Source organism: Neophocaena asiaeorientalis, unplaced genomic scaffold (assembly GCF_003031525.2).
Source record: "Neophocaena asiaeorientalis asiaeorientalis breed wild unplaced genomic scaffold, Neophocaena_asiaeorientalis_V1.1 scaffold151, whole genome shotgun sequence".
NCBI classification, from domain to species: domain Eukaryota; kingdom Metazoa; phylum Chordata; class Mammalia; order Artiodactyla; family Phocoenidae; genus Neophocaena; species Neophocaena asiaeorientalis.
In genome coordinates, this window is record NW_020175490.1 from 3,393,212 (window position 1) to 3,417,348 (window position 24,137).

General features: G+C 34.2%; 1 protein-coding gene across 3 annotated transcripts in view; it reads left to right on the forward strand.

Annotated features, from left to right (window-relative positions):
• GRIA4 (glutamate ionotropic receptor AMPA type subunit 4) overlaps nucleotides 1-24,137 on the forward strand; it is a 522,548-nt gene that overhangs the window by 444,270 nt on the left and 54,141 nt on the right. For 2 of the 3 annotated variants that reach the window (XM_024768905.1, XM_024768904.1), the window contains exons 8-11: nucleotides 3,542-3,646; nucleotides 8,983-9,093; nucleotides 16,715-16,921; nucleotides 22,197-22,567. In XM_024768905.1, the coding sequence (XP_024624673.1) occupies nucleotides 3,542-3,646; nucleotides 8,983-9,093; nucleotides 16,715-16,921; nucleotides 22,197-22,567 (794 nt within the window). Of the gene's footprint in view, nucleotides 1-3,541; nucleotides 3,647-8,982; nucleotides 9,094-10,415; nucleotides 11,613-16,714; nucleotides 16,922-22,196; nucleotides 22,568-24,137 lie in introns of those variants that run through there. The other variant, XM_024768906.1, reaches the window with a different exon arrangement.

Here is a 24,137-nt window from a genome sequence, read left to right on the forward strand (position 1 = left end):
TAAAGATCAGCTGTTACCTTTATGGGGATTCCCTTGTATGTTATTTGTCATTTTTCACTTGCTGCTTGTAATATTTTTTCTTTGTATTTAATTTTTTATAGTTTGATTAATATGTGTCTTGGCTTTTTCTCCTTGGATTTATCCTGTATGGGACTCTCTCTGCTTCCTGGACTTGATTGACTATTTCCTTTCCCATATTAGGGATGTTTTCAACTATAATCTCTTCAACTATTTTCTCAGTCCCTTTCTTTTTCAATTCTTCTTCTGGGACCCCTATAATTCGAAGGTTGGTGCATTAAATGTTGTCCCAAAGGTCTCTGAGACAATTGTTGTCCTCATTTTTTTTCATTCTTTTTTCTTTATTCTGCTCTGCAATAGTTATTTCCATTATTTTATCTTCCAGGTCACTTATCCGTTCTTCAGCCTCAGTTATTCTGCTATTGTTTGCTTCTAGAGAATTTTTAATTTCATTTATTGTTTTGTTCATCATTGTTTGTTTGCTTTTTAGTTCTTCTAGGTCCTTGTTAAATTTTTTTCTTTATTTTCTCCATTCTATTTCCAAGATATTGTATCATCTTTTCTACCATTACTCTGAATTCTTTTTCAGGTAGACTGCCTATTTCATCTTCATTTGTTTAGTCTGGTGAGTATTTACCTTGCTCCTTCCTCTGCTGTGTATTCCTCTGTCTTCTCGTTTTGCTTAACTTCCTCTGATGGGTTCTCCTTTTCACAGGCTGCAGGTTCATAGTTCCCATAGTTTTTGGTGTCCTTTCCCAGTGGGTGAGGTTTGTTCAGTGGGCTGTGTAGGCTTCCTGGTAGAGTGGACTGCTGCCTGTGTTCTGGTAGATGAGGCTGGATCTTGTCTTTCAGGTGGGCAAGTCTGCTTCCGGTTGTTTGTTGTAGGGTGTCTGTGACCTTATTATGATTTCAGGCAGCCTCTCTGCTAATAGGTGGTGTGGTGTTCCTGTCTTGCTACTTGTTTGGCATAGGGTGTCCAGCACTGTAGCTTGCTGGTCGTTGAGTGGAGCTGTGTCTTAGCATTGAGATGGAGATCTCTGGGAGAACTTTTGCTGTTTGATATTACATGGCGCTGGGAGGTCTCTGGTGGGCCAATGTCCTGAATTCGGCTCTCCCATCTCAGAGCCACAGGCCTGACACCCAGCCAGAGCACAAATATCCTGTCAGCTATATGGCTCAGAAGAAAAGGGAGGAAAAAAGAAAGAAAGAAGGAAAAATATAAAATAATGTTATTAAAATAAAATTTTAAAGAATTATTAAAAATTAAAAAGTAATAATAAAGAAAGAAAGAAGAGAGCAACCAAACCAAAAAACAAATCCACTAATTATAACAAATGCTAAAAACTGTACAAAAAAAAAAAAAAGGGACAGACAGAACCCTAGAACAAATGGTAAAATCAAAGCTCTACAGACAAAATCACACACAGAACCATAGTCATACACACTCACAAAAGAGAAAAAGGAAATATATATATATGTATATAAAAGAGGAAGAGAGCAACCATTAAAAAATAAGAGGAAGAGAGCAACCAAATCAATAAACAAATCTACCAATGATAATAAACTCTAAATACTAAACTAAGATAAACAGAAGACCAGAAACAAATTAGATGCAGAAAGCAAACCCCAAGTCTGCAGTTGCTCCCAAAGTCCACCACCTCAATTTTGGGAATATTTGTTGTCTATTCAGGTATTCCAGAGATGCAGGGTACATGAAATTGATTATGGAGATATAATCCGCTGCTCCTGAGGCTGTTGGGTGAAATTTCCTTTTCTCTTCTTTGTTTGCACAGCTCCTGGGGTTCAGCTTTGGATTTGGCCCTGCCTCTGCGTGTAGGTCACCAGAGGGCGTCTGTTCTTTGCTCATACAGGATGGGGTTAAAGAAGCAGCTGACTCGGGGCTCTGGCTCACTCAGGCTGGGTGGAGGGAGGGGTACGGAATGCGGGGCCAGCCTGCAGCGGCAGAGGCCGGCATGACATTGCAACAGTGTGAGGTGTGCCATGTGTTCTCCTGGGGAAGTTGTCCCTGGATCACGGGACCCCGGAAGTGGTGAGCTGAACAGGCTCCAGAAGGGGAGGTGTGGATAGTGACCTGTGCTTGCACACAGGCTTCTTGTTGGCTGCTGCAGTAGCCTTAGCATTTCATGCCCATTTCTGGTGTCTGCTCTGATAGCTGTGGCTCGTGCCCATCTCTGGAGCTTGTTTAGGCAGTGTTCTGAAACCCCTCTCCTTGTGCACCCTGAAACAATGTTCTCTTGACTCTTAGGCAGTTCCAGACATTTTCCCAGACTCCCGCCCAGCTAGCTGTGGTGCACTAGCCCCCTTCAGGCTGTGTTCATGCAACCAACCCCAGTCCTCTCCCTGGGATCTGGCCTCCAAAGCCAGATCCTCAGCTCCCAGACCCCACTCGCCCTGGTAGGTGAGCAGACAGGCCTCTCAGGTTGGAGAGTGCTGGTCGGCACTGATCCTCTGTGTGGGAATCTCTCTGCTTTGACCTCTGCACTCCTGTTGCTGTGCTCTCCTCAGTGGCTCCAAAGCTTCCATCCCGCCACCCCCCATCTCCGACAGTGAAGGGGCTTCCTGGTGTGTGGAATGTTTTCCTCCTTCACGGCTCCCTCCCAGAGGTGCAGGTCCTGTCCCTATTCTTTTGTCTCTGTTTTTTCCTTTTTCTTTTGTCCTACCCAGTTACATGGGGGAGTTTCTTGCCTTTGGGATGTCTGAGGTCTTCTGCCAGCATTCAGTAGGTGTTCTGTAGGAGTTATTCCACATGTAGATGTATTTCTAATGTATTTGTGGGGAGAAAGTTGATCTCCACGTCTTACTCCTCCACCATCTTGAAGGTCTCTTCTCAGTAGATCTTTAAATTGCCTGTAACCTTGGATTGTTTGTTTATTTTAGTCTTTTATAGTTAATACTAACACCATTTTTCAAGTGATTAATGTGATACGTCTGTATTTTTAGTCTTACATCTTAAATGTTCTGAAATGCCATGGGTTCAGAACGTAAGTTAAGTATAAATGAATTAAAAGGAAATTTGAAATAAAGTACACTTGAATATTTTCAAAAATATGTTTATTTTTCTGGATTTCTTATATCTTAATTTTAATATTAGCGAGGAGAAATATGATCCGATGTGGTTATCAGGGCTATTTAATCTGTTATGTGGATATGCAGATAAAACAGAAAAGTAACTATAAAACAAACCATATTTCCATTCCTATAAACAATATTTCAATATTGAGGGAGTATTCCCATTAGTTACAATGGGAACTTCATAATAAAAAATAAATAAATAAAACATGTTCATCTCCCAAACACATAACAGAATTGCTTATATATTACTTTGATATTCCTCTTTCAGATTCTATCCCAGTAGCTCAAATATCCCATGGTTTTTTAGTGAGTTGCTTGTAATTTATAGTTCCATACCCATGTGTAGTCATAAGCCTAGCAGATGAAGTCAAGATTTCTGTAATTAAAATGGCAAGTGATTACATGTGTGGATTTTCTTTTTCATTCATAGGTTCAAATTCAAGGGCTGACAGGAAATGTTCAGTTTGACCACTATGGGCGTAGGGTCAATTACACAATGGATGTGTTTGAGCTAAAGAGCACAGGACCTAGAAAGGTGAGCCACACTTCAACTGTTTTCTTAGTTTTCATTTGACATTTTTAAAGCCTTATAGGTGAAATGTAGCTGGATAGTCTACATTTGTTAAAAATTGTGAATATGGTTGACCCTTGAACAAAGTGGGAGCTAGGGGCTCTGACCCTCCACACAGTCAAAAATCCAGGTCTAAATTTTAGAGGGCCCTCCATATATGTGGTTCCTCCATAGCTGCAGTTCCGCATCTGAGGATTCAACCAACCACAGATTGTATAGTACTGTAGTATTTACTATGAAAAGAATCCGTGTAAAAGTGGACCTGAGCAGTTCAAACCTGTGTTGATTAAGGGTCAACTACACTGACAAATAATACTTTCTTGATAATTCATGCTGAAATAAATTCTTGTGTTCTATGACTGATATTTAGTGGTGTACCAAAGCTGAAATGAACTAATTTACACGTTGTTTACATATTTATCCAAAATAGAAGCAATATTTTTAAAGGCTTAGCAAAAAAATCCCACAGAACCCATAATGTACTCTCCAGGAAAGCACACAATGTAGGTAAGAGACTTACTCACTTCCATGTAGTCATTTATGAAACTATTAGAGAGACAACAAAGAAGACTACTTCTAAAGGGCATATTTAGAACAGGCTAAATGTTCCTGAAATAAGCAAGTAAACATTCAAATGAGCAAAGAAAAGAGGAGATGGAAGATAATATTGTTAAGATTATTGTTAGGTTGAAGAGGGAGAGAAACACCTAGGAACATCAACTGAGGAGCCAGGGAGGTTGTTTAGGAAGCTGATGATGAAAGACTTTTGGATTTCAGAAGGTAACTCTGCAAGTCTTCTTATGATGTGACTAAGCATAGTTTTCCCAATGTTCAAAAAGTACTTTATATAATGGAACAATATAATTCCACCACAGCAATTGGCTATAAACATTTTATACTTAACACATATAATTTTTTAACATTCTTTTCTCTAGCATTAGCTAGGATGCTCAAGGAAAGACATGCTCAACTTACCTTATCTAAAAACTATTTGTTTCAACACTTGGCTGTTTAAAAAAACTTTCCCCAATATACTTTCCTTTGTTAGTATAATAATGATAGTTACAATTTATGAAATGCCTGCTATGTCCCAACCACTGGACTTGGTATAATTTAATCCTCACAATAAGCCTGTAACAGAGTACAATTATCTCCTTTTTTCTAGTGAGAAAGTTACAGTGCAATAGGCTATGGTTACTTGTCTAAGGCCTACAAGTGAGAAAACAAGGATTTTTAATTCAGATATGTCTGACTCCAGAACCTTTCTACCTAGTATCCTGCCTGAGTAGACTCTGCTGTAAAGGAGTTTATTTTCTAGTAGCATAGAATATAGTAAGTTCCATACGACAGTTAAAGAGAAAGCATGTGGAAAGTCTAAAGAGGAAGAGATCACTTCCAGCTGGAGGAAAGCAAATCAAAGAAGGCTGCACGGGGGAGATTTAAAGTTAGTCATGAAGTTAGTTTGGATAGGTAGAAATAGTAGAGGCAAGAACCTGAGGATAGGCTGGACGCAGGATAATTGAAGTCATACATGGAAGATGGCAAAGACTTTCCAAGCTGTGTTTTGCTCCAGTCTCTCGTAGCATGTGCTTCTGCATATGTGTGAGGAGAGATTTGGAGCTGCCATGCAAACCATCTCTAGCTTTTCAGCCTTTTAGTGGCATCTCCTTTAGTGCAGGCTGCCAGCTAATATAGGGTAAGCAGGAGCCTATCTGATCCAGATCAGGTAAGGGCAAGAGATGGAATGACAGCTTGAAAGCCAAGCTGTATAATGGGCTCTTTTAAGGGTACTACCCGAAGAAAGGGACTGACATGCTCCCAAGAAGAAAGTTAGGAGGTTCCATGTAAACACCAATTTTACCCACTCTCAGCACACAGCCAGCAACAAGAAACAAGCCCATTTTAAGCAAAGTCCCTCTGCTAGCTGTGGAGCAGACAGAATATTCCATAAGTCCTTAAAATCATTGGCTAACTGGTGACCAGCCTGCCACAAACCAGACTCTGCAAAATTAGCCATTTAAGTAGAACCTTTCTAAAATGCAAAAGACAATTCCATATTTCACAAAACAGTAAGTACAAAAAGTAAAATGATCTCTTTATAAAAGAAAGAATAATGGAAAAAGGAAGCTGGTGGTAACTAGTGGTAACATCAGGTGGGCTACTTACGGCACTGAATCTTTTCATGGCCTATTGAAACATGATGGTAACAAAAATTAAGGTTTTTAGAGGAGAAAGTTAAAGAATAAGTTGGAAAAGTGAGGAATGGTACATCTTCACACTCAGCTGACATTTGTCTAAGATTCTTAAAAGAAATATGAAATGTGAAATGGTGTAGACTCATCCATCTTTGTTTTTCTTGAGCACTCTGTCAGGAATATTAAACTTAAAACTGAACTACCATGAGAAACACTCTGCTGTTGAGACTTGGCAATATGTCTGAAAAGCGAGCAACCATTCTTTTAAATTGAACACTTGCCAGTAAGAGAGCTGTCTTTGAAAATAGATCAGAGAGTTAACCCATCAGTTTGTCTGACTTCCGTAACAGGGAAAGTGAGTGAGAGTCTCATTAAGCAGAAGCCACAAAGCTCTTTCTGAAGTCTCAGCTCCTAAGTATGGTGGAATCTTCTTGCCATTCCAGTAATCTCTCAAGAATGCTCTAAAACCAGGCTTGTGTGGTTTCAGGAATTCTTAATCATAAAAATTGTATTTATTGAGAGCAGGTTATACACCAGACACAGTAAAGGGAAACTGATGTGCATTTTAATATTTAATCCTTACAGCAACCTGAAAGTAAGATGTATTTTTCTCATTTTATAGAAGAGAACATAAGGCTCAGAGAAACTAAGTAACCTGCTCAGGGATGTTAAACTAGAAAGAGATGGAGCTGGGGTGGAGACTAAGGCTCATCTAGCTTCAAAGCTACTCTCTTAACTGTTACAAAATATTATCAGTACCAGGGCCCATAACTTTTCCCTTGAGGGCTGGTATGAGAATTAAGCCATATCTTTCAGGACAGGTCTGGTCAAATCAGCTCTCCCAGGAACCAACTTTGAGTAGAACAGGGGCTTCTCATAGCCCCTCAATCTCTACATAATCCCTACATTGCAGGCAAAGTCCACCATAAATATGGAGATATTTACTCATATATTATATTATGGTTATATTTGTGCACAATTCACCTTTAGGAATCCAAAGAAGACAAATACTTCTCTGACATTTCCTGCCAGTTAGCAATTTAAATGCTTCCATGGTTTTGCTTTAATATTACAAAATTATTTTTCACCGAATTTCTGTCTCTAGGAAAAAAGTGCCTCTTTCCCTGTCTAATTAAATGAGATCAGGCATGGGAAGTGTCCCTAGTAAATTGTAAAATGTTGTGAAAAGTTGGAGAGAAAAACTCTATCTCATATGAAGTTCTAGGTACAAACTTTAATATTCCTTTCTTTAAGAATTGACCCTTATATTACTGTTCACCCCATACTGTCCTACTTCCCAAAAAGTCCATGGCCCACATGAGATCTATGCACAAACCATGGCTCCATATCACAAACCATGGTTTTCTTTTTCACCAGAATTTCAAGCAGATATAAGGCAAATAGATACAGTTGGGTGAAATTTTGCCTATTATTTTAATTTGCCAGTACTTCTAAATCATTTATCTTTGGGTGGGGGGAGATAGTCATGAACACACAGGTTGTTCTTAACTGCAAAATATCAAGGTCTTGTCAACATCCGAAGACTCTCCAGAATGTGTCCCAGATCTGTAGTTTTTCTGTTGTGGGAACTAATTGATAAAGAAAAATTGCTTTCCCAGAAAATGGGGTGCTGAGATCTGGAAGGTGGCTGCATCTTAACGGAGTACTAAACTGTGAAACCTATTTTTAGGTTGTATAACTGTCATGTGGAAAGGAAAACTAACAGGAAGCAACTATGGTTTTTAAGTTATTTTTTAAGTACATGTAGGAATTGAAGAGAGGATAGGTCTCAGAGTCATACTTGTTTTGTTTTAATTAAATTTTTCACTGATTCATTAAATAAATATTAGCTATAAATAAATTCAAATGGGCAATTGAAAATAATTGCTGAATTGATTTATACTCATAATTTTGGATCAAACTAAGCAATATAGCAAACCATATTAATGAAAATTCTTTTTTATGTCTATTCTGTTATTGAATATTTGTGAATAATATAGTGTCTATTTCTGATATGCTAATGCTTACTTTATTTTAAAATGTTCACAAATACTAACATGAGAGTTAAGAACTTGGAGGAAGCAAGAGAGACTTTCAAAACATATTGGGACAAATAGTGATTACAGACCAGTGAGCAATTACATACATTTTATTGGAAATATGAGTTTTATCAACTGCATCCAGAAATTCAAGAAAGAAGTTTGGCAAGCATTAAACGAACACCCATTTTGGGAGTTTATGTAGCATAATAGCAAAGTATATGGACTGGTAATTGCACCTACCTTTACATTTGCTATGTGTATAAACTTTAAGATGCATATATTTTTTAAACAGCATTCATTACAATGTCTGCCAGAGAGAAAGCAGGCAAGAAGTGGTAGCCATTAGTATTACTTAGTGGTCTGCATGATAAAAAGAACCCTAAATTTCCTTTAGGACCCCATTTAGTTACTTTGTAAAGTGTTTAACTAATTACTTCATATATTTTATGGAAAGGAGTTTGTTCCACATCTAAATGAGAAGTAATATAAGGATTTAAAGTGAAAAAATTTCAAAAGTGAAAATATTAAGTAATCATTAATATTAACATCTGATGTATTTAGCATTTAAAAATGGTGAGACTAGTGGCTAGGTTATGTGAAACCAAAAACTATTTCCATATTGCTTTAAAAATACACAAGTCTTTTTTCTTGAAAACATCTTGTATGTGTACCCTATGTAAATCTGACTCTTCCCTTTACCATAAAACCTGTAACATTATTGATAAAATCATGTAAATTAGTTACAGAAGGTGCCAATCAATCTCACTACAAGAGGATCAACACAAATGGTATTCCATCTGTATCCACCTTCTTTTTTGAACTCATCCATTCTCAATGTCTTGGCTACTCCATGATTGTAAATTGCAAATTTGCCAAATGTATAACTAGGCAGTATCATTAGCATCAGGAAAACTGGCTCATTATCAATTAAGAAAACTTCCAAACACATTACTGTGTGCTTTATAAATTTGTTTGCTTACTTATTAATACCTCTCATTGCTCTGATAAGAACTAAAGAAAACTCTTCTAAAATGTGTTTTCAATAATTTTCTGTATTTGGCAGGTTGGGTACTGGAATGATATGGATAAATTAGTCTTAATTCAAGATATGCCCACTCTTGGCAATGACACAGCAGCTATTGAGAACAGAACAGTCGTTGTAACCACTATTATGGTAAGTTTTGGTTTGTGCTTTATGATGTTCCATTTTGTCCACAGGCAATTTTAATTCCCCAGCTACAGTGAACAGGGAGGATGAAAGCTGCATCTTAGTGATGGTGGCATGGGTGTTCTGATCCACAAAAGTCTATCGAGGCTTTGAATAAGTTTGTCTTGAACTTTGAGTACTTTTAGTACTTTTATTTGTATTCTTTTGTTGCATTGCTGTTCTTGGAAAACTGCTCAGATGTTAAAAATTGAAGCTCTCTAGTTGGAAATGTATGAAATGCTAAGATTTCAAAGGACAAAAGAATAAACGAAAAAGATCAACAACTAATCACATAAAAATATCCAGTAGTAAACATCATATCGTTGTTATTATGTTTTTAAAACACCAATGTAATAATCGTTAATAGTGTTTAAAATTATAATTTTCAGGTACTTTATCCATTTAATAATGATTTGCATTGTCTGTTTATAATAGTGGAGGTATGAATGTGAAGATTTTAATGAGTATGTTTTACACAACTATGCTTTAGAATAAATTTATATTTATTTTTAATGCATAAATGGGTTTTTATACCGATTATTTTTCTCATTGACCTGTGACAAATACACAATAAAATGTATTGGAATTCTCCTAGGAATTAAGAAAAATGATATTCATTCATTCACATCATAAAATGAAAAATACTCTAAATTTTAAGGCTGCTTTTTCAAAGAGATTCTCGTGAACTTATCTTTTAAATAATATGATGCCTCATATTTTTCTCTTCTAAATTCAAACATGCTTTTTAGAGTCAATGCTAGTCAAAGGAGATCAACAATCGGTAACCTTTTCTATCTAATTTAAAGTTATATATCCTCAGCTCACTGTCTCATTAGGCAGAACACATTTTTAACTACTTTTGAAGCCCTTACTCTAAATAAAGTGGAAGTATTTTATGTAATTTAGTCTTTAGCTTGTGTAATTTTAATTTTATGCTTTTAGTAATGTCAAGTTATTTCCAAAATTTTGACATGGAGGTCAAAGCATGAAAATGCCAGAGAAAAGCTTTCATAATGTTGCAGTTAATTTTATCAGTGTTGCCACCAGCTAGAAACTTAATGTTAATCTGCCAAGACTTAGTTGGAAGTTTATAATTTTAGAATGCAAACCAACCAACAGCAGTTTTTGTGTAAGAATGCAAAATATATATCTTCTAACTCAATTGTGTAATATTTGCATGGGACTTAAATATATATATGTATGTATATATATAATATACATATATATATACATTCCTAAAAAAGACAGTAATGGAAAGTCATACTTCAGTTCAGTCCTCCTCTTTTCAGCCTCTGATGAAGAATCCTATTTTAAGGAATTGATCAAGAAAGAAATGAGCTCCACGCTGTTCGACCATTCCTAACTAAAGCTCAAGTCTTGTTCTCCTGTGTAGTAAATTTAAGCTAATTTTTCATGTGGGATTCTTCTTGGATGACCAACTCTGGACAACCAGAAAAAAAGTTTTTAAGTTCTGTGACTTTTCTGAGATACTAAAACAAAAGAAGAATTAATCCTCATCTTTTTCAAGAAAATAGATGTTGAAAAAGAGTCGCTTAATTCTGATGTATCCATTCCCATATCTGGAAATGAGGTCATTGTATGTAAATGATGGAAATATCATACTTCTAATTCCAAGCGTAGATTTTCTAAAAGTAAATATCTGTGAATTTGCGTCCTTCTTTTCTGAATACACGTAGTTGTTTTCTTTAAAGATTTTTTGAAATTTTGCCTGTTATATGTGAAATAAAGTGTTTTAATGTGCATTATAAATATAATGTAGAGAATCTCCTTTTTTTCTGTTATTAAAGGAGCTGGAGATATAATTCTTAAAACCAAAATATTGAATTAGTTTTGCAAGCATGGCTGTTTTTCAGGAAGCATGCTGTCAAAAAATAAGTACAAATTACTGAAGAATCCAATTGTTTCCTACATACATAACGACTATTCTGTAAAGTTATCTGTTCTTTGACAGTGATATCACCAATATTTTTGCAATCAAAATAGTGCAATACTAGTATCTGTCTTCTGTATAAAAATGTAGTCTCCATATAAATAATGCCTCTGACCTTTGCAACTTCAATAATTCAAAAAAAAAAAAAAAAAAGCTAGAATCCTTCCTTATATTTGCTTTTGTTGAAAATGATATTCCAGGACCTATGACATCTCCATCATCTCATTCATTTTGAAAGAAATATTCTTCCTTATAAATGAATGAGATATTGGCACCAGTGTATAATAACCCCTCAAATTCAGTTGAAAACTTCCAACAGCAATGGAATTGGTTAGATATTAAACTATGTGCAAGACAGATATCTAGACACAAAAGAAGGCTGAGAGTGTTGTGGCACTGGAACTCACTCATTTTGATCGAAATTGATATGGCCTTGCTGTTCTCCCATTTGTTTTTCCTTTGTGTATATTGTTATTTACATGTTGATACACTGTAATAGTATATGATACTGTTAAATAAAGTTGATTGAGAAATTCATTTATTCATTCATAAATATTTATTAAGCGTCTGCTATTTGCTAGGCACAGTTATAAGCCCGGGGATATGTTAGCCAACAAAACAGACAAAAATCCTGCACTCTCAATTGAACTTTCATTCTAGTGAGAGAAAGCAGACAAGAAACATGATAAATAAGTATAGTAGATATCATTCTTAAATAAAAAGTGTCTTTAGCTTTTTGAATTTCTGAAATCTATTTGTTTTATATCTACATGTGATCTTCATTTTAATGACTAATCTATTCTTCCTGAATATAGTCATACTGAATATAACTTAACTAAATCTAAATAAAAGTAAAATTGACAATATCATCACATGAGAATCATGACTACAAAGTTGAAGGGTCTAAAGTTTTAGATTCAGATGCTCTTCATTTTTTCTAAGTCTTAGTGACTAAAAATTTGCAAAATTTATGAGACTGTAACCATACAGTGGTTTAACATTTTACATTCAAAATAACCAACCTAAGGAAGCTAAATCTGTGCCATGTGGTTTGGGTAAGTGCAGCAATTGAGGAAAAGGCAGTTTGCAGTAGACATCGTAGTGGTGATTTCTTCTGTAATCTCACTACTTTCTTTGGCTGAACTCTCTGGAAAAAGAGAGATGATGCAGTTATATTTCAGCCAAGCCCATTTTTCCCCAGATCTTTACCACTGAAGAGGCTGATGATGCATTACTAAAGTAAGAATGTGCTTCTTGCCATCATAGGAACATAACAATCCTTTTGGAAATTTTTCCATAAAATCCAAATTTATTCACCATAGAGTCAGAATTACATTATAAACCTTAAAGCAATTTTACTTATACCACTTAGTCCTTCCAGGAATATTTCTTATACTTTTTATGCATTGTTTGATATTTTATCTTCTCTATGTAGAATTTTGTAAATGCACTATACATAGATGCATGTGTGTATACAATATACACATACATATTTATATACACATATATGTATATACCGATACAGAAAATAGATACTTTTATTTTCTTCCTGTACCAGATATTAATCTTCCCCATACATACACCTGCCTCCAAAGAGCTTATAACTCAATGTTTTTAAATAAGTTATTTTCAATAAGTTTAAAACTGTGCCACCATTAAATTTACTCATTTTTATGTATTGAATAATAACATTTTAATATTCACTTTTAAGAATTATCTACATTAAGATCTTTGGAGAAAAACAAATATCCACATAGCAAATAACTTTTTTTGATGCTACTGATTTTATTATTTTAACTATTTTCAAGTAGCAATTTTAATGATTATATTTGTGATGTTTAGAAAATCTTAAAGCTTTTCTAATAAATATATATATTTCAATAGTTTTACTTTTGCTAAATACAAACAAGAATTTCCTCAATAGGAAAATGATACTTTACTGATTGAAAATCATCTTAATTCATTTACACAAACATTTTCATAAGCAAACCCTAATGTAGTAGTTTTAAACAGAGATTGATTTCTTTCCTGAAATTGCAGAGCAGATGTAGAACACTATGCCTTATGGAAATTGTGGTAATAAACTCATAGTCACTAAGAAGTAGTGCATTTCAAATAACTTCTAAGGAATTATTGTCCCACAGAACAAAGTAGTTGATAACAAAGATGGTAGATTATGTTCCATTTTTATTCACAGTTGAACACCTGGGGCTCCATAAGGTTGCGTAACAAAAACGGCCCACAAATACCACTTAATGATTGGCTATAACTTATTTTTTATTATATTGAAAAGATTTGGTATTTTCTTCACCTGTAGTAGCCCCCAAACTTTGTATTGAATCTCCTCAAGTATGCAGTGTTTGAAGGGCTACTTGTGGATAAATTATCAGATTCAAGATGGGGCAAATGAAGAGATTGGGAAAGTGTTGAGGATTTGCTGCTAATTTGGAGTTGATGTGGAAGAAAAGGAAAATGAGACACACTCAAAGAAATTGGGAAGAGCTGAGCAACTATGAGAGGTTTCCTGCAAGAAATGCCTAGCAATTCTCTCCCTTTGTTCTTCCATCTTCCTGAGTGTGATCATCTTATTTCTCTTAATTTCCATGCACCAATATCTGAATATCAACAATTATGCATGCTCTTGTTTGTGCAAACAAACATGCCCTTGTTTGTTCTAATCAACATCTTCAGTAAGCTGAAGGTTTCTCTAGCCTTTATTGGTTCATTTGTCAGGAAAACAAAGACCTGACGTGCCCCTGCTATCCAAAAAGGAAACTGAAAAAGATGAAAACACTAAATAAATTTGTATTTATATATACATGTATTTATATATTCATGTACCTGTTTCAGAAGAGGTGACCTGGAACTTGTCAATATTTACTTTCCTTTTGAAGATCTGAATAAGAAGTTCCAATACAATTACTTTTCCATGATATTCTTATTTAGGAAGCACTGATAGACAAGGAGAGCTTTATATTTATTGAATGCCTTATATTTATTGAGTACCAGACACGATGAGGAAATATGGAAAGATTTTATCTACATCGTTTACTCAAGATTTCATATAGAGAATTTCATTCACTAAAAATATAGAAATTCATTTATCTAATCTTGTCATCTTGCTTGTTAAATCATATGAAATCTCAAATGGTTGCATATATTTTGACAGATGCAACAATAGCTTCAAAAATGTCCAGATATTTCAAAATATAGGTTCAACTCTCACTCCTGCTAGTTCTGTGAAATTGAGCAATTTGTTGAACCTAAGCTTAAATTTTCCATCTGCAAAATGGGAAATGCCTACCTCAAAATGGCAGTGTGAAAAGTAAATAAAAGAGCACAATTAAAGAACAATTAAGAACTTAGAACTCTGTAACTGACACAGAGTAAGCACTAAATAAGTGAGGGCTAATATTATTTTTTACTACTATATTTTATTATTGTCCCCTACCACTCTCACTCCTTTACCTTTATTAAAAAGAATTTAACCTTAATCACAAGAGGACGAAGGGGATATTTTATTTATTTGTGTATCCCTAGTTCCCAGCAAGCTGCCTGGCACACAGTGGGTGTTTAACAAATATTTAAGTAAATACTAAAAATGCAGCTTTGAATGATGCAAATTGTTCACTATATAATGTACAGGGGATTTTGCAAATTAGATGATAATACTAGCTAGAAAAACTTCTGTACACAAGCTAATATGGTAGTATACATATTTGAGGGCTAAAATTCATGTGTTCAAATATTTCAGACACTTTAGAATTTATCAACCTTAGTACCAAATGTGAACCTTAGCAATATTCCTTTTGAAAACCTCTTATTTGTTATACTAACAGCCATTTCAATTAGAATGTTAAGCATTTTGCAAATGTGTGATTCTTGCTTTTTTATACATATTCTTCCATATTTTAACTAGCTATTTCAAGAAATAATGAAAGGATTAGTTCATTTTAACTACTAATATTCCAAGGCATAGCTTAGAAGTTAACAGTATATTGCAACAACTCACCGATTTTCATAACCACATTCATAATTTGAAAAATGCTTCATATTTGGAGAATATTTTCTGTAAGTAAACAAATAATTTTCATCTATCTAAAGAGACAATTAGCGGCCTTTATTTTGTTGGTGGAGAAACTTTCTTTACCCAAGTCCAGTGTTAGAATATTCATCAAATTCAAGGAAGAAGTGAGAGACTTCTGGGTCACTTGGCTGTGTCTACCTAAGGCAGGATTTAAGAAAACAATACAAGGAGCAATGCTATACAATTTCCCACAGTAGAGTTATTTAGGCATCTCTATGAGAGAATCATATATCATGTAATGTACAGTTTTATTAAGTTTTTAGAAATAGTTTCTACATTTACAAAGTACTTAAAAACAAAATCAGAATTAGTGTAGACTGCCATGTAATACAAAGTAAATTACCTTCTAATCCAGAATTTTAAGAGCAAGTTCAACTTTCCCAACTACAGATTTCTGGGAGAAAAGAAAAGATTTGTATTAAAATTACTAAATGTCACAGTACAATTTTATAAAATATGAATCATTACTTCAATGACACTGTGGTCAAAAGTGGTCACTCCTTGTCTGCAAATGATTAAAAAATCTGAAGTGTGACCAGGAGTTCTGTACGTACTGCGTGTTCGCCAGGCCTATCTTTGAGTTGGTGGCATTAGGTTTTATTTATAAAATCAAGTGCTTTTTTGCTAACATGTCTCTTTAGTTTCACAGACTTTAAATGGTTTGGTTTAGAGGTGTGTGTGTGTGTGTGTGTATGTGTACTGAAAACTGTTCAGTTATTATTAGTTAACAGTAATCTTTTTCATTTTATAAGGATTTTCACAATAATTCTTCATGCTATTTTGTCTTACTTGCTTCAGAAACTAAATGGGAATATTACTTGAAGTGTGTGATAGTCACAATTGGGGAAAAATTATTAGTTTCCATTGGAAACATATTTTATAATAGAATAAAAATTCATGGAACACAGCCCTAATTAAAGCCAAAATATAGGACAATTTTAGGAAAGCCAATTTAATGTAAATTAGTATATAAAATTTTAAAAACTACTAATTCATTTCTTCTTTGAACTTGCTAATAATGCCTGCTCTGAGAAAGACATATTGCTAAATGCTAAAGAGCAAAGAAGAATGATAGAGCTCTTTTCCTAAAGAAAGTCTCAGTTGAATGTGGCTAAATAAGATGCAGAATACGGAGAACTGTGACTTTGAATGAGTCTTTTATTACACGAAGCTGACTCCTAAATAGTCTTCAGGTCATGAGATACTTTGGAAATAGTCATTTCATTGCCATAAATGATAATTTATGCTTCTCTAGTCTATTATTAATGTATATTTTTCCTATCACAGTCACAGTGCTAGGTATGTAATAATCACTCAAGAGAAAATTATTTTAAAGATTTAATTTTTAGTATCCAATGTAAAGCAACTTAATATACTTCTAAGCACATTTATACATTCATCTGTTTTACTATCAATTTCTTGCCACACAAAATCAGTGTGTGTACTAATACTAAACATAATATTTTGTTAAATTCTGAAACTGAAAAGTTGCATAAAATTTTTGAATGTTTTATAATTTCTCCCTTACAGTTCTACTTCTCTCATTATAGGAATCCCCATATGTTATGTACAAGAAAAATCATGAAATGTTTGAAGGAAATGACAAGTATGAAGGATACTGTGTAGATTTGGCATCTGAAATTGCAAAACATATTGGTATCAAGTATAAAATTGCCATTGTCCCTGATGGAAAATATGGAGCAAGGGATGCAGACACAAAAATCTGGAATGGGATGGTAGGGGAACTTGTTTATGGGGTAAGCAAATCAATCTATTGAAAATTTACTTACATAAACCTGAAGTTTTTTTTCATGTGGGCACATATCAATTTTTAAATGTCTACTGTTGTCTTTTAAATTTGCAGTTACATTCAAAGAAGCATATATGATGTCAAATGTTTCTCTATTTCATTAATAATGCAATTTCCAAACAATGGGAGAAACTAATACTTGATAATTTCAAAAAGATAAAAATTCAGAATACAATGTCCTATTTTATAAAAAATAACACTGACTTTAGTATCTGCCATGATTATTCTCTTAAGCCTGGTGCTGCTATACCATAGACATGTTGTTTTGAGAACTATTTTGAGAGTTACTTATATCCCTGTTGGTTGTATTTACTGGTAAATATATTTTAAGTTATTGGTGAAGCAATGAGTAAACTATTTTAACATATATTAAAGTATTCACCAATAATGTGAAGTTCTTACAACTCTGCTGAACACAGTAAATTTAAACTTAATGCAACAACATCATTTTTTCCTACACAACAAAACACAAAAGCTAGAATTTATTCCATAATGGGCTTCATATGAAATCATGTCATGCCCTTCCCTTTGAGTTCACAAGATATTGAGTGTATATATTGAAAGCCAAGGGCAAATTCAATGTAGATGTTCCTGCCTGAACCAGAACAAGATCGGTCTCTTCAGGTTCCACTGCAAAGTGTTAAAATCAAGCCAACAGTTATCAAATGCTAGTGAAGGTATGATATTTCCAAAGTCCAGAAAACAAACCTAGAGCTCACAGTAAGCTCTATTCATCAAGTAACCAATAAGTCACATACACTTGAAATGTATTCTGAAACTTTCTATAAGCTAATTCATATTTCACAAATTTCACCTTCAAAACACATTGTCTGATTAATTCTCACAAGACCCCTTTAAAAATAAAGAATTACACAAGAGTCATCCTTCGCCAGGAAAGAATAAAGGTAGAACAAGTTAGAGCATAACTGAAATATATAGAGGGGTTCACTTTCCGAGCCAGAACTGCAATTCAATAGTTTTGTGATTCTGCATCCTGCTTTTCAGACCGTGAAGCAATGAACATTCTCCACACAGTCCAGTATGGTAGCTATAACCTCAGCAGCAAGAAGAAATTGTTTGACATTAAAGAGCAATTAGTTAGTTTTATATTCATTTGAAAGAACTGCTGACTAGTTAGGTGCCCTAAGTGAGGAAAACTAAATTCGCAGTTTTAAAAAATCAAAAAGTACTTTATCACAGGGCTCATCAACAGTTTGATATTGAGTTTTAAGTCCCAAAGAAAAAGGGTTCCTAAAGCATGTGTCCATTGGTAATATTTTAAACTTTTAGACTTTAAATGTGAACATTAACCTAAATGTTAGAACTACACTAATTCATATCCTTTAGAAGACACTATTGAGTATTTGATCTCAGAAACTCATTCTTGGATTACCAATTAATTATGGACCAGATAACTAACCAGAGTTACTTTCTAAGACATTTGTTACATATCTCTCCTCTGGAGTCCTTACCAATTTGGCAGCCCAGGCTCACACCTTGGCAAGGGTTCTGACCACGTTTTATTGGGAGAATATTGTTTAAATAATGAAAACAGGTGATATGAAGAGAGTAACATAATTAACACCAAAAATTTGTATCAGTAGTACTTGTGTCACAGGCACAGAAAGTCCCAAAGTCAGGCAGTTCTCAGAGAGAGAAGATAACATAATGGTTATTAATGCTTATTCATTCATCAGCCAGCCTGCTAGGGTTTAAATAATCTGATCTTTGCCACTTGAGTTGTCCAGTTTTTTCCCAAAAGGAATCTTTTTCCATGTCTCATACACTTTCCACAGATTTGATATTTTCCATTCTGGTGTCTGCAAAGTCTTTACTTGTTTCTCAACTACTTTTTTTTTCTTTTTACTGCTAATACTTACATGAAATCCCAGTTTGCAGGGCCCTAAATAAAACTCCATCTATATTCTTATACTCAACAAAGCCAGCAAAATGATTAACTTTGAATCCATTTTTTTTTATTTTACTCTTTGCAAACTTTGTTACTGTAATTTTTAGGGATAGATTATCTGTGAGACAGGCATATGTAATCTCAGCACACCACCAGGTGGTTACCCCAAAGCTCAAAACCTCCATGACACTCTCAGGTCCATTCTGCCTGTCACACCTGCACACTGCAGCAAGTTCATTATATGATCTTCTGTGGTACACTGCTCCAGCGCCTTCTTCTGGGCCCCGCTGTACTTGTGTGTGTATATTTTAACCCAAGGGATTTTTTTCTCAAAGCAAGTTCCATGGCCTGCCAACACCAGAATTACCTGTGGTGTGTGTTAAAATTCTGGTTCATGAGCCTTACTCCAGAGGTCTTTGAGAATCCAAATATTATCAGGTTCTTACAGGAGATATTTCTCACAATTTTGGAAGTCACTGAGAGGTAATGGAACAAGGCAAACACAACATCTCCAATGTTAGCAGAGAAAACTCAGATGTATCCTCTGTTCACTGGCCTCTTTCAAATCACAAATTTCAGAACTTCAAATGTGTCCTCATTGAACATTGCTGTCACACTACCATCTAATGCTTGCTTTCCATTGCATCTAGTTTTATGTGTTGGAGACTCCTTTATTTCTCTTCATGCTTCTCTACTTTTAAGGCTTACTCTCATTAGTGGTAACTTGTATAAATAAAAAATTTCAGAAGATACTACACATAACATTGTAGTATGTGAAAGGTGGTATTTCAAATCAGTGAAAGAATGCATTATTCACTTATTCCTGCTGGGAAAATAGGACAATTTTGTAATATGTTATCATGCAAAATGCTAGATAAATTATAGAGGGAGCATAGGTACTAGAATAAAATATGTGATTGAGATTAATCATGATATGAGAAGGATATTTCTAAGCATGAAACCAATGGCTGAAAACACAAAAAGATAATTTTATATGGCTACAACAAAATTTTAAAACATATATAATGCAATAAAGTATCATGAACTAAGTAATGTAAACCAAAATTGATGACTGGGGGAATATTAAAAACATATATGAAAAATAATATTTTTAATATTTATTTTAAAACACATAAATTAGTAAGCAAAAAAATGAATACCCCATATGGAAATGGGGCAGATTATGACAAGTAAGGAGTAAAAGTGGCTATTTGTTTTACAAAAAAAAATTCAAATCAATACAATGAGATTAGCAAATTGGTGAAGATAGATGAGAATAAAGATACACGGGGTATCCAAGGTTCAAAGCCGAAGGTGCTTTCCCACAGTGCTATTTGCATGATCTTTCTGGAGAAAAGTTGGGCAAAACATGTAACGAACATTAAAAAGATTGTTATCATTTAGACCAGCAATCCCTTTCTAGAAATTTATTTTAAATAATAAAGATATGTGTGAAGATTTGTCTTCAAAGGTGTTCACATCACCATTATTATAAATTGTGTAAAACTGGAAACAATATAGATACCCCCAAAATAATAAATTGAGTAAATTTTGATGCTTTAACATGATAAAATATTTGCAGTCATTACAAGTTATTTTTACTATATATGTTGAAATAATGTTGAAATAACTCATTCTCTTGAGAAAAGGAATTATAAAATATAGTGTTATATATTATCCCATTTTAAAATAAGAAATTAATATTCATAAAACAATGTATAGTAGGGCATATATAAAGAAAATAATAAGAGTAGGTGAAGGAAATGAAGATAAATTTTCCTAAATTTCTGGTTCTGTTTTTATATACTAATTTTTCTATATCTACTTCATATATCACTGTATAATGAAAAGTATACAGATAATAATAACTATGGGGAAATAACCTCTCAGCAATGATTCTCTGGCTTTTGTATTATATGTGGGCATTTGTGATGTGAACTAAGTTTATTCCCACTTGAAAGTGTATGCAGTTAATCCTCAGTCACCCAGTGGAAAACGTGACAGCCAGAGTACATTCCCCATGCTAACCTTCCAGTTGCCTTTGTATCAAGCTGCTGGCCATTGTATCAATCCAGGGGCCTGAGGAGATATAGAGTGAATGTAAGAGTGGCAGCCACTATGTAAGAGCATGTATGTCTGTGTTTCAGATTCCATTTCAATGCCAAATATTTTCCTTTTAAAATAAATAATCAAAAAACCTTTTTTCATTTGTAGATCATGTAACAATTTACAGTTTTTTCACCACACTTTATTTCATTTGATTTTAGAGATGGCATGATTTAATAGAAGAAGTACAGTCTCAAATTGCAGAGCTGCTATGATGTGTAAAACTCATTTGTCTCAGTTTCATCATCTATAAAACAATGATAAACATAAGATTGTTTATCTCTTTAAGAAGGTTAAGTGAAAAGCCATTCCAAATATTTAAATCAGCATAGACACATAATCCCTCATTAAATGCTTACTATTGTTTTATTAAGGCTTGTTTAACAGATAATTGCAATAACACAATGAGGTAAACAGGAAAGAAAATGTCTTCATTTTAGAGATATGGAAAAAGGCTCAGAAAAATTACTCAGAATCACAAAATGAAAATGGAAGCTGGTGTCTTATTAATAATAATATATGAGAATTGAATCCACTGTTTTCCAAAATCGTTTTTAGAAATTGAAAGTAGAAATCAAAGTATGTGAATAGGAAGAAATAAATGTCAGTTTCCAGATTTGTGTGTGTGTGCTGAGTCAAAAAATGTTGTCAGACAATAGGTTTCTTTTATCTCACAAATGCAGACTTTATGATAGGTTTACTCATAACTGGAAAGGAATAAAAAAGAAAAGGATGTTTGAAATTTCACAATTCATAATATTAAGGAATGGCCACGTAATGAATCAGTGACAACATTCCAAATGAAACAGAAAACACTGAAAAATAGCAGCAATTCTGGCTAAGAAATTCAGAAATTCAGCCATATGGAAAAGCTATCGAGTATCCTCCTCTGCGCCATCTCAGGCCCTTAAAGACTAAGGCAGTTATTTGAATTCAAGTTATTTTTGCTTATGTCTACTCGTTTTCTCTTCCTCTCATCTAATTACTAGCACCAATAAAAATATTCTGTGCAATTAAAGTGATATAATATTTTATGAAAACAAATCTGTTCATCTTTGTATTTATCACTGGTCTTATTTATTGTTGGTATTCCCCAAAAAATGTAGACTAAATACATAACTGGTTAACTTTGAATGGATCAATCCAGTACTACTTGCTTCATGAAATCTATTAACCTACATGTTTTCATGTGTCTTTTCTTTTATAGAAAGCAGAGATTGCTATTGCCCCTCTGACAATCACTTTGGTCCGAGAGGAGGTCATTGACTTCTCTAAGCCCTTCATGAGTTTGGGCATATCTATTATGATCAAAAAGCCTCAGAAATCTAAACCAGGAGTGTTTTCCTTCTTGGATCCTCTGGCCTATGAGATTTGGATGTGCATAGTCTTCGCCTACATTGGTGTCAGCGTGGTCTTGTTCCTAGTTAGTAGGTTTAGTCCATATGAGTGGCACACAGAAGAGCCAGAAGATGGAAAGGAAGGACCCAGTGACCAGCCTCCCAATGAGTTTGGCATCTTTAACAGCCTCTGGTTTTCCTTGGGTGCTTTTATGCAGCAAGGATGTGACATTTCACCCAGGTTAGTTTCAAAACCCTTAAGTTCTTCACCAATTCCACAGTAACTCTAAATATTGTGCATAACATCTCTCTATATGTTCTTTTCCTGGAGGCAGAGCATTGCTTGAAACACAGAAAAACTTTGCAATCCCAAATTAATCTAAATATACTCATAACCGATTTTTCCAAATTAGCACAAAGTATGGATACATCATAAAGATTAATTTCCCAATGGAAAAGTAACATATGGAACCCATCAGAATGCTCAAAAATAACTTTGTATTAATATTTCTTTCAGTGATTACAGATGGAAACTAAATCTAAATTCTTAAGAATAGGAATTTATTTTCATGTTGTCTCCTTTTCAAAATCAAATGTTTTGTTGTTCTGTTCACTTTTGAAAATTAATTTTGAACTCGATTTATATCCCATGTAGCTTAATGGAGATTTCTACCATGGAATTACCTAAAACCTGAGTTAATATAGTAGGTTCCAGATATGCATTGTTCTATCTAATAATCATAAACAAGCTAAGTAGTAGGCAAAGAGTCAGCAACGTAAATACTATATTTGTTTTCCTTATCGGTGGAGTAACGGTTCATTCCATAAGGATGTGTTTCAGTTATGTTTGTCAAAAATGCAGCCAACCTCCTGTTGCAAGAAAAATACCAAATTTCTCTCAGAAAAATAGCTGAAGGCAGGAGAAGCTAAGAATTGAATTTAAAGTGACTTATATTAGCATCACAAATATATGTATTTTTAAAGAAATGCTTTCTCAAAAAGAGACGTTTTAGTTACAATGCAGTTTGCATTCCTTAAGAACCAGGAACACTATAAATGTGCTTAAATTCCAATAACATAGAAAGTTGAATCAATAATCCTCAAATAATGAAATGAAAAGAAATTAAAGCAAATCAAGTAATAGTTTTATGGGTTTTTAAAAATTTATTTATTTGTTTTTGATACAGCAGGTTCTTATTAGTTATCTATTTTATACATATTAGTGTACATATGTACACTAATCCAATCTCCCAATTCATCCTACCACCACCACCACACTACACACGCTTTCCCCCCTTGGTGTCCATATGTTTGTTCTCTACATCTGTGTCTCTATTTCTGCCTTGCAAACTGGTTCATCTGTACCATTTTTCTAGATTCCATATATATGTGTTAGCATACAGTATTTGTTTTTCTCGTTCTGACTTATTTTACTCTGTATGACAAACTCTAGGCCCATCCACCTCATTACAAATAACTCAATTTCGTTCCTTTTTATGGCTGAGTAATATTCCATTGTATATATGTACCACATCTTCTTTATCCATTCATCTGTCTATGGGCATTTAGGTTGCTTCCATGACCTGGCTATTGTAAATAGTGCTGCAATGAACATTGGGGTGCATGTGTCTTTTTGAATTATGGTTTTTTCTGGGCATATGCCCAGTAGTGGGATTGCTGAGTCATATGGTAATTCTACTTTGACTTTTTTAAGGAATCTCCATACTGTTCTCCATAGTGGCTATATCAATTTACATTCCTACCAACAGTGCAAGAGGGTTCCCTTTTCTCCACACCCTCGCCAGTCTTTG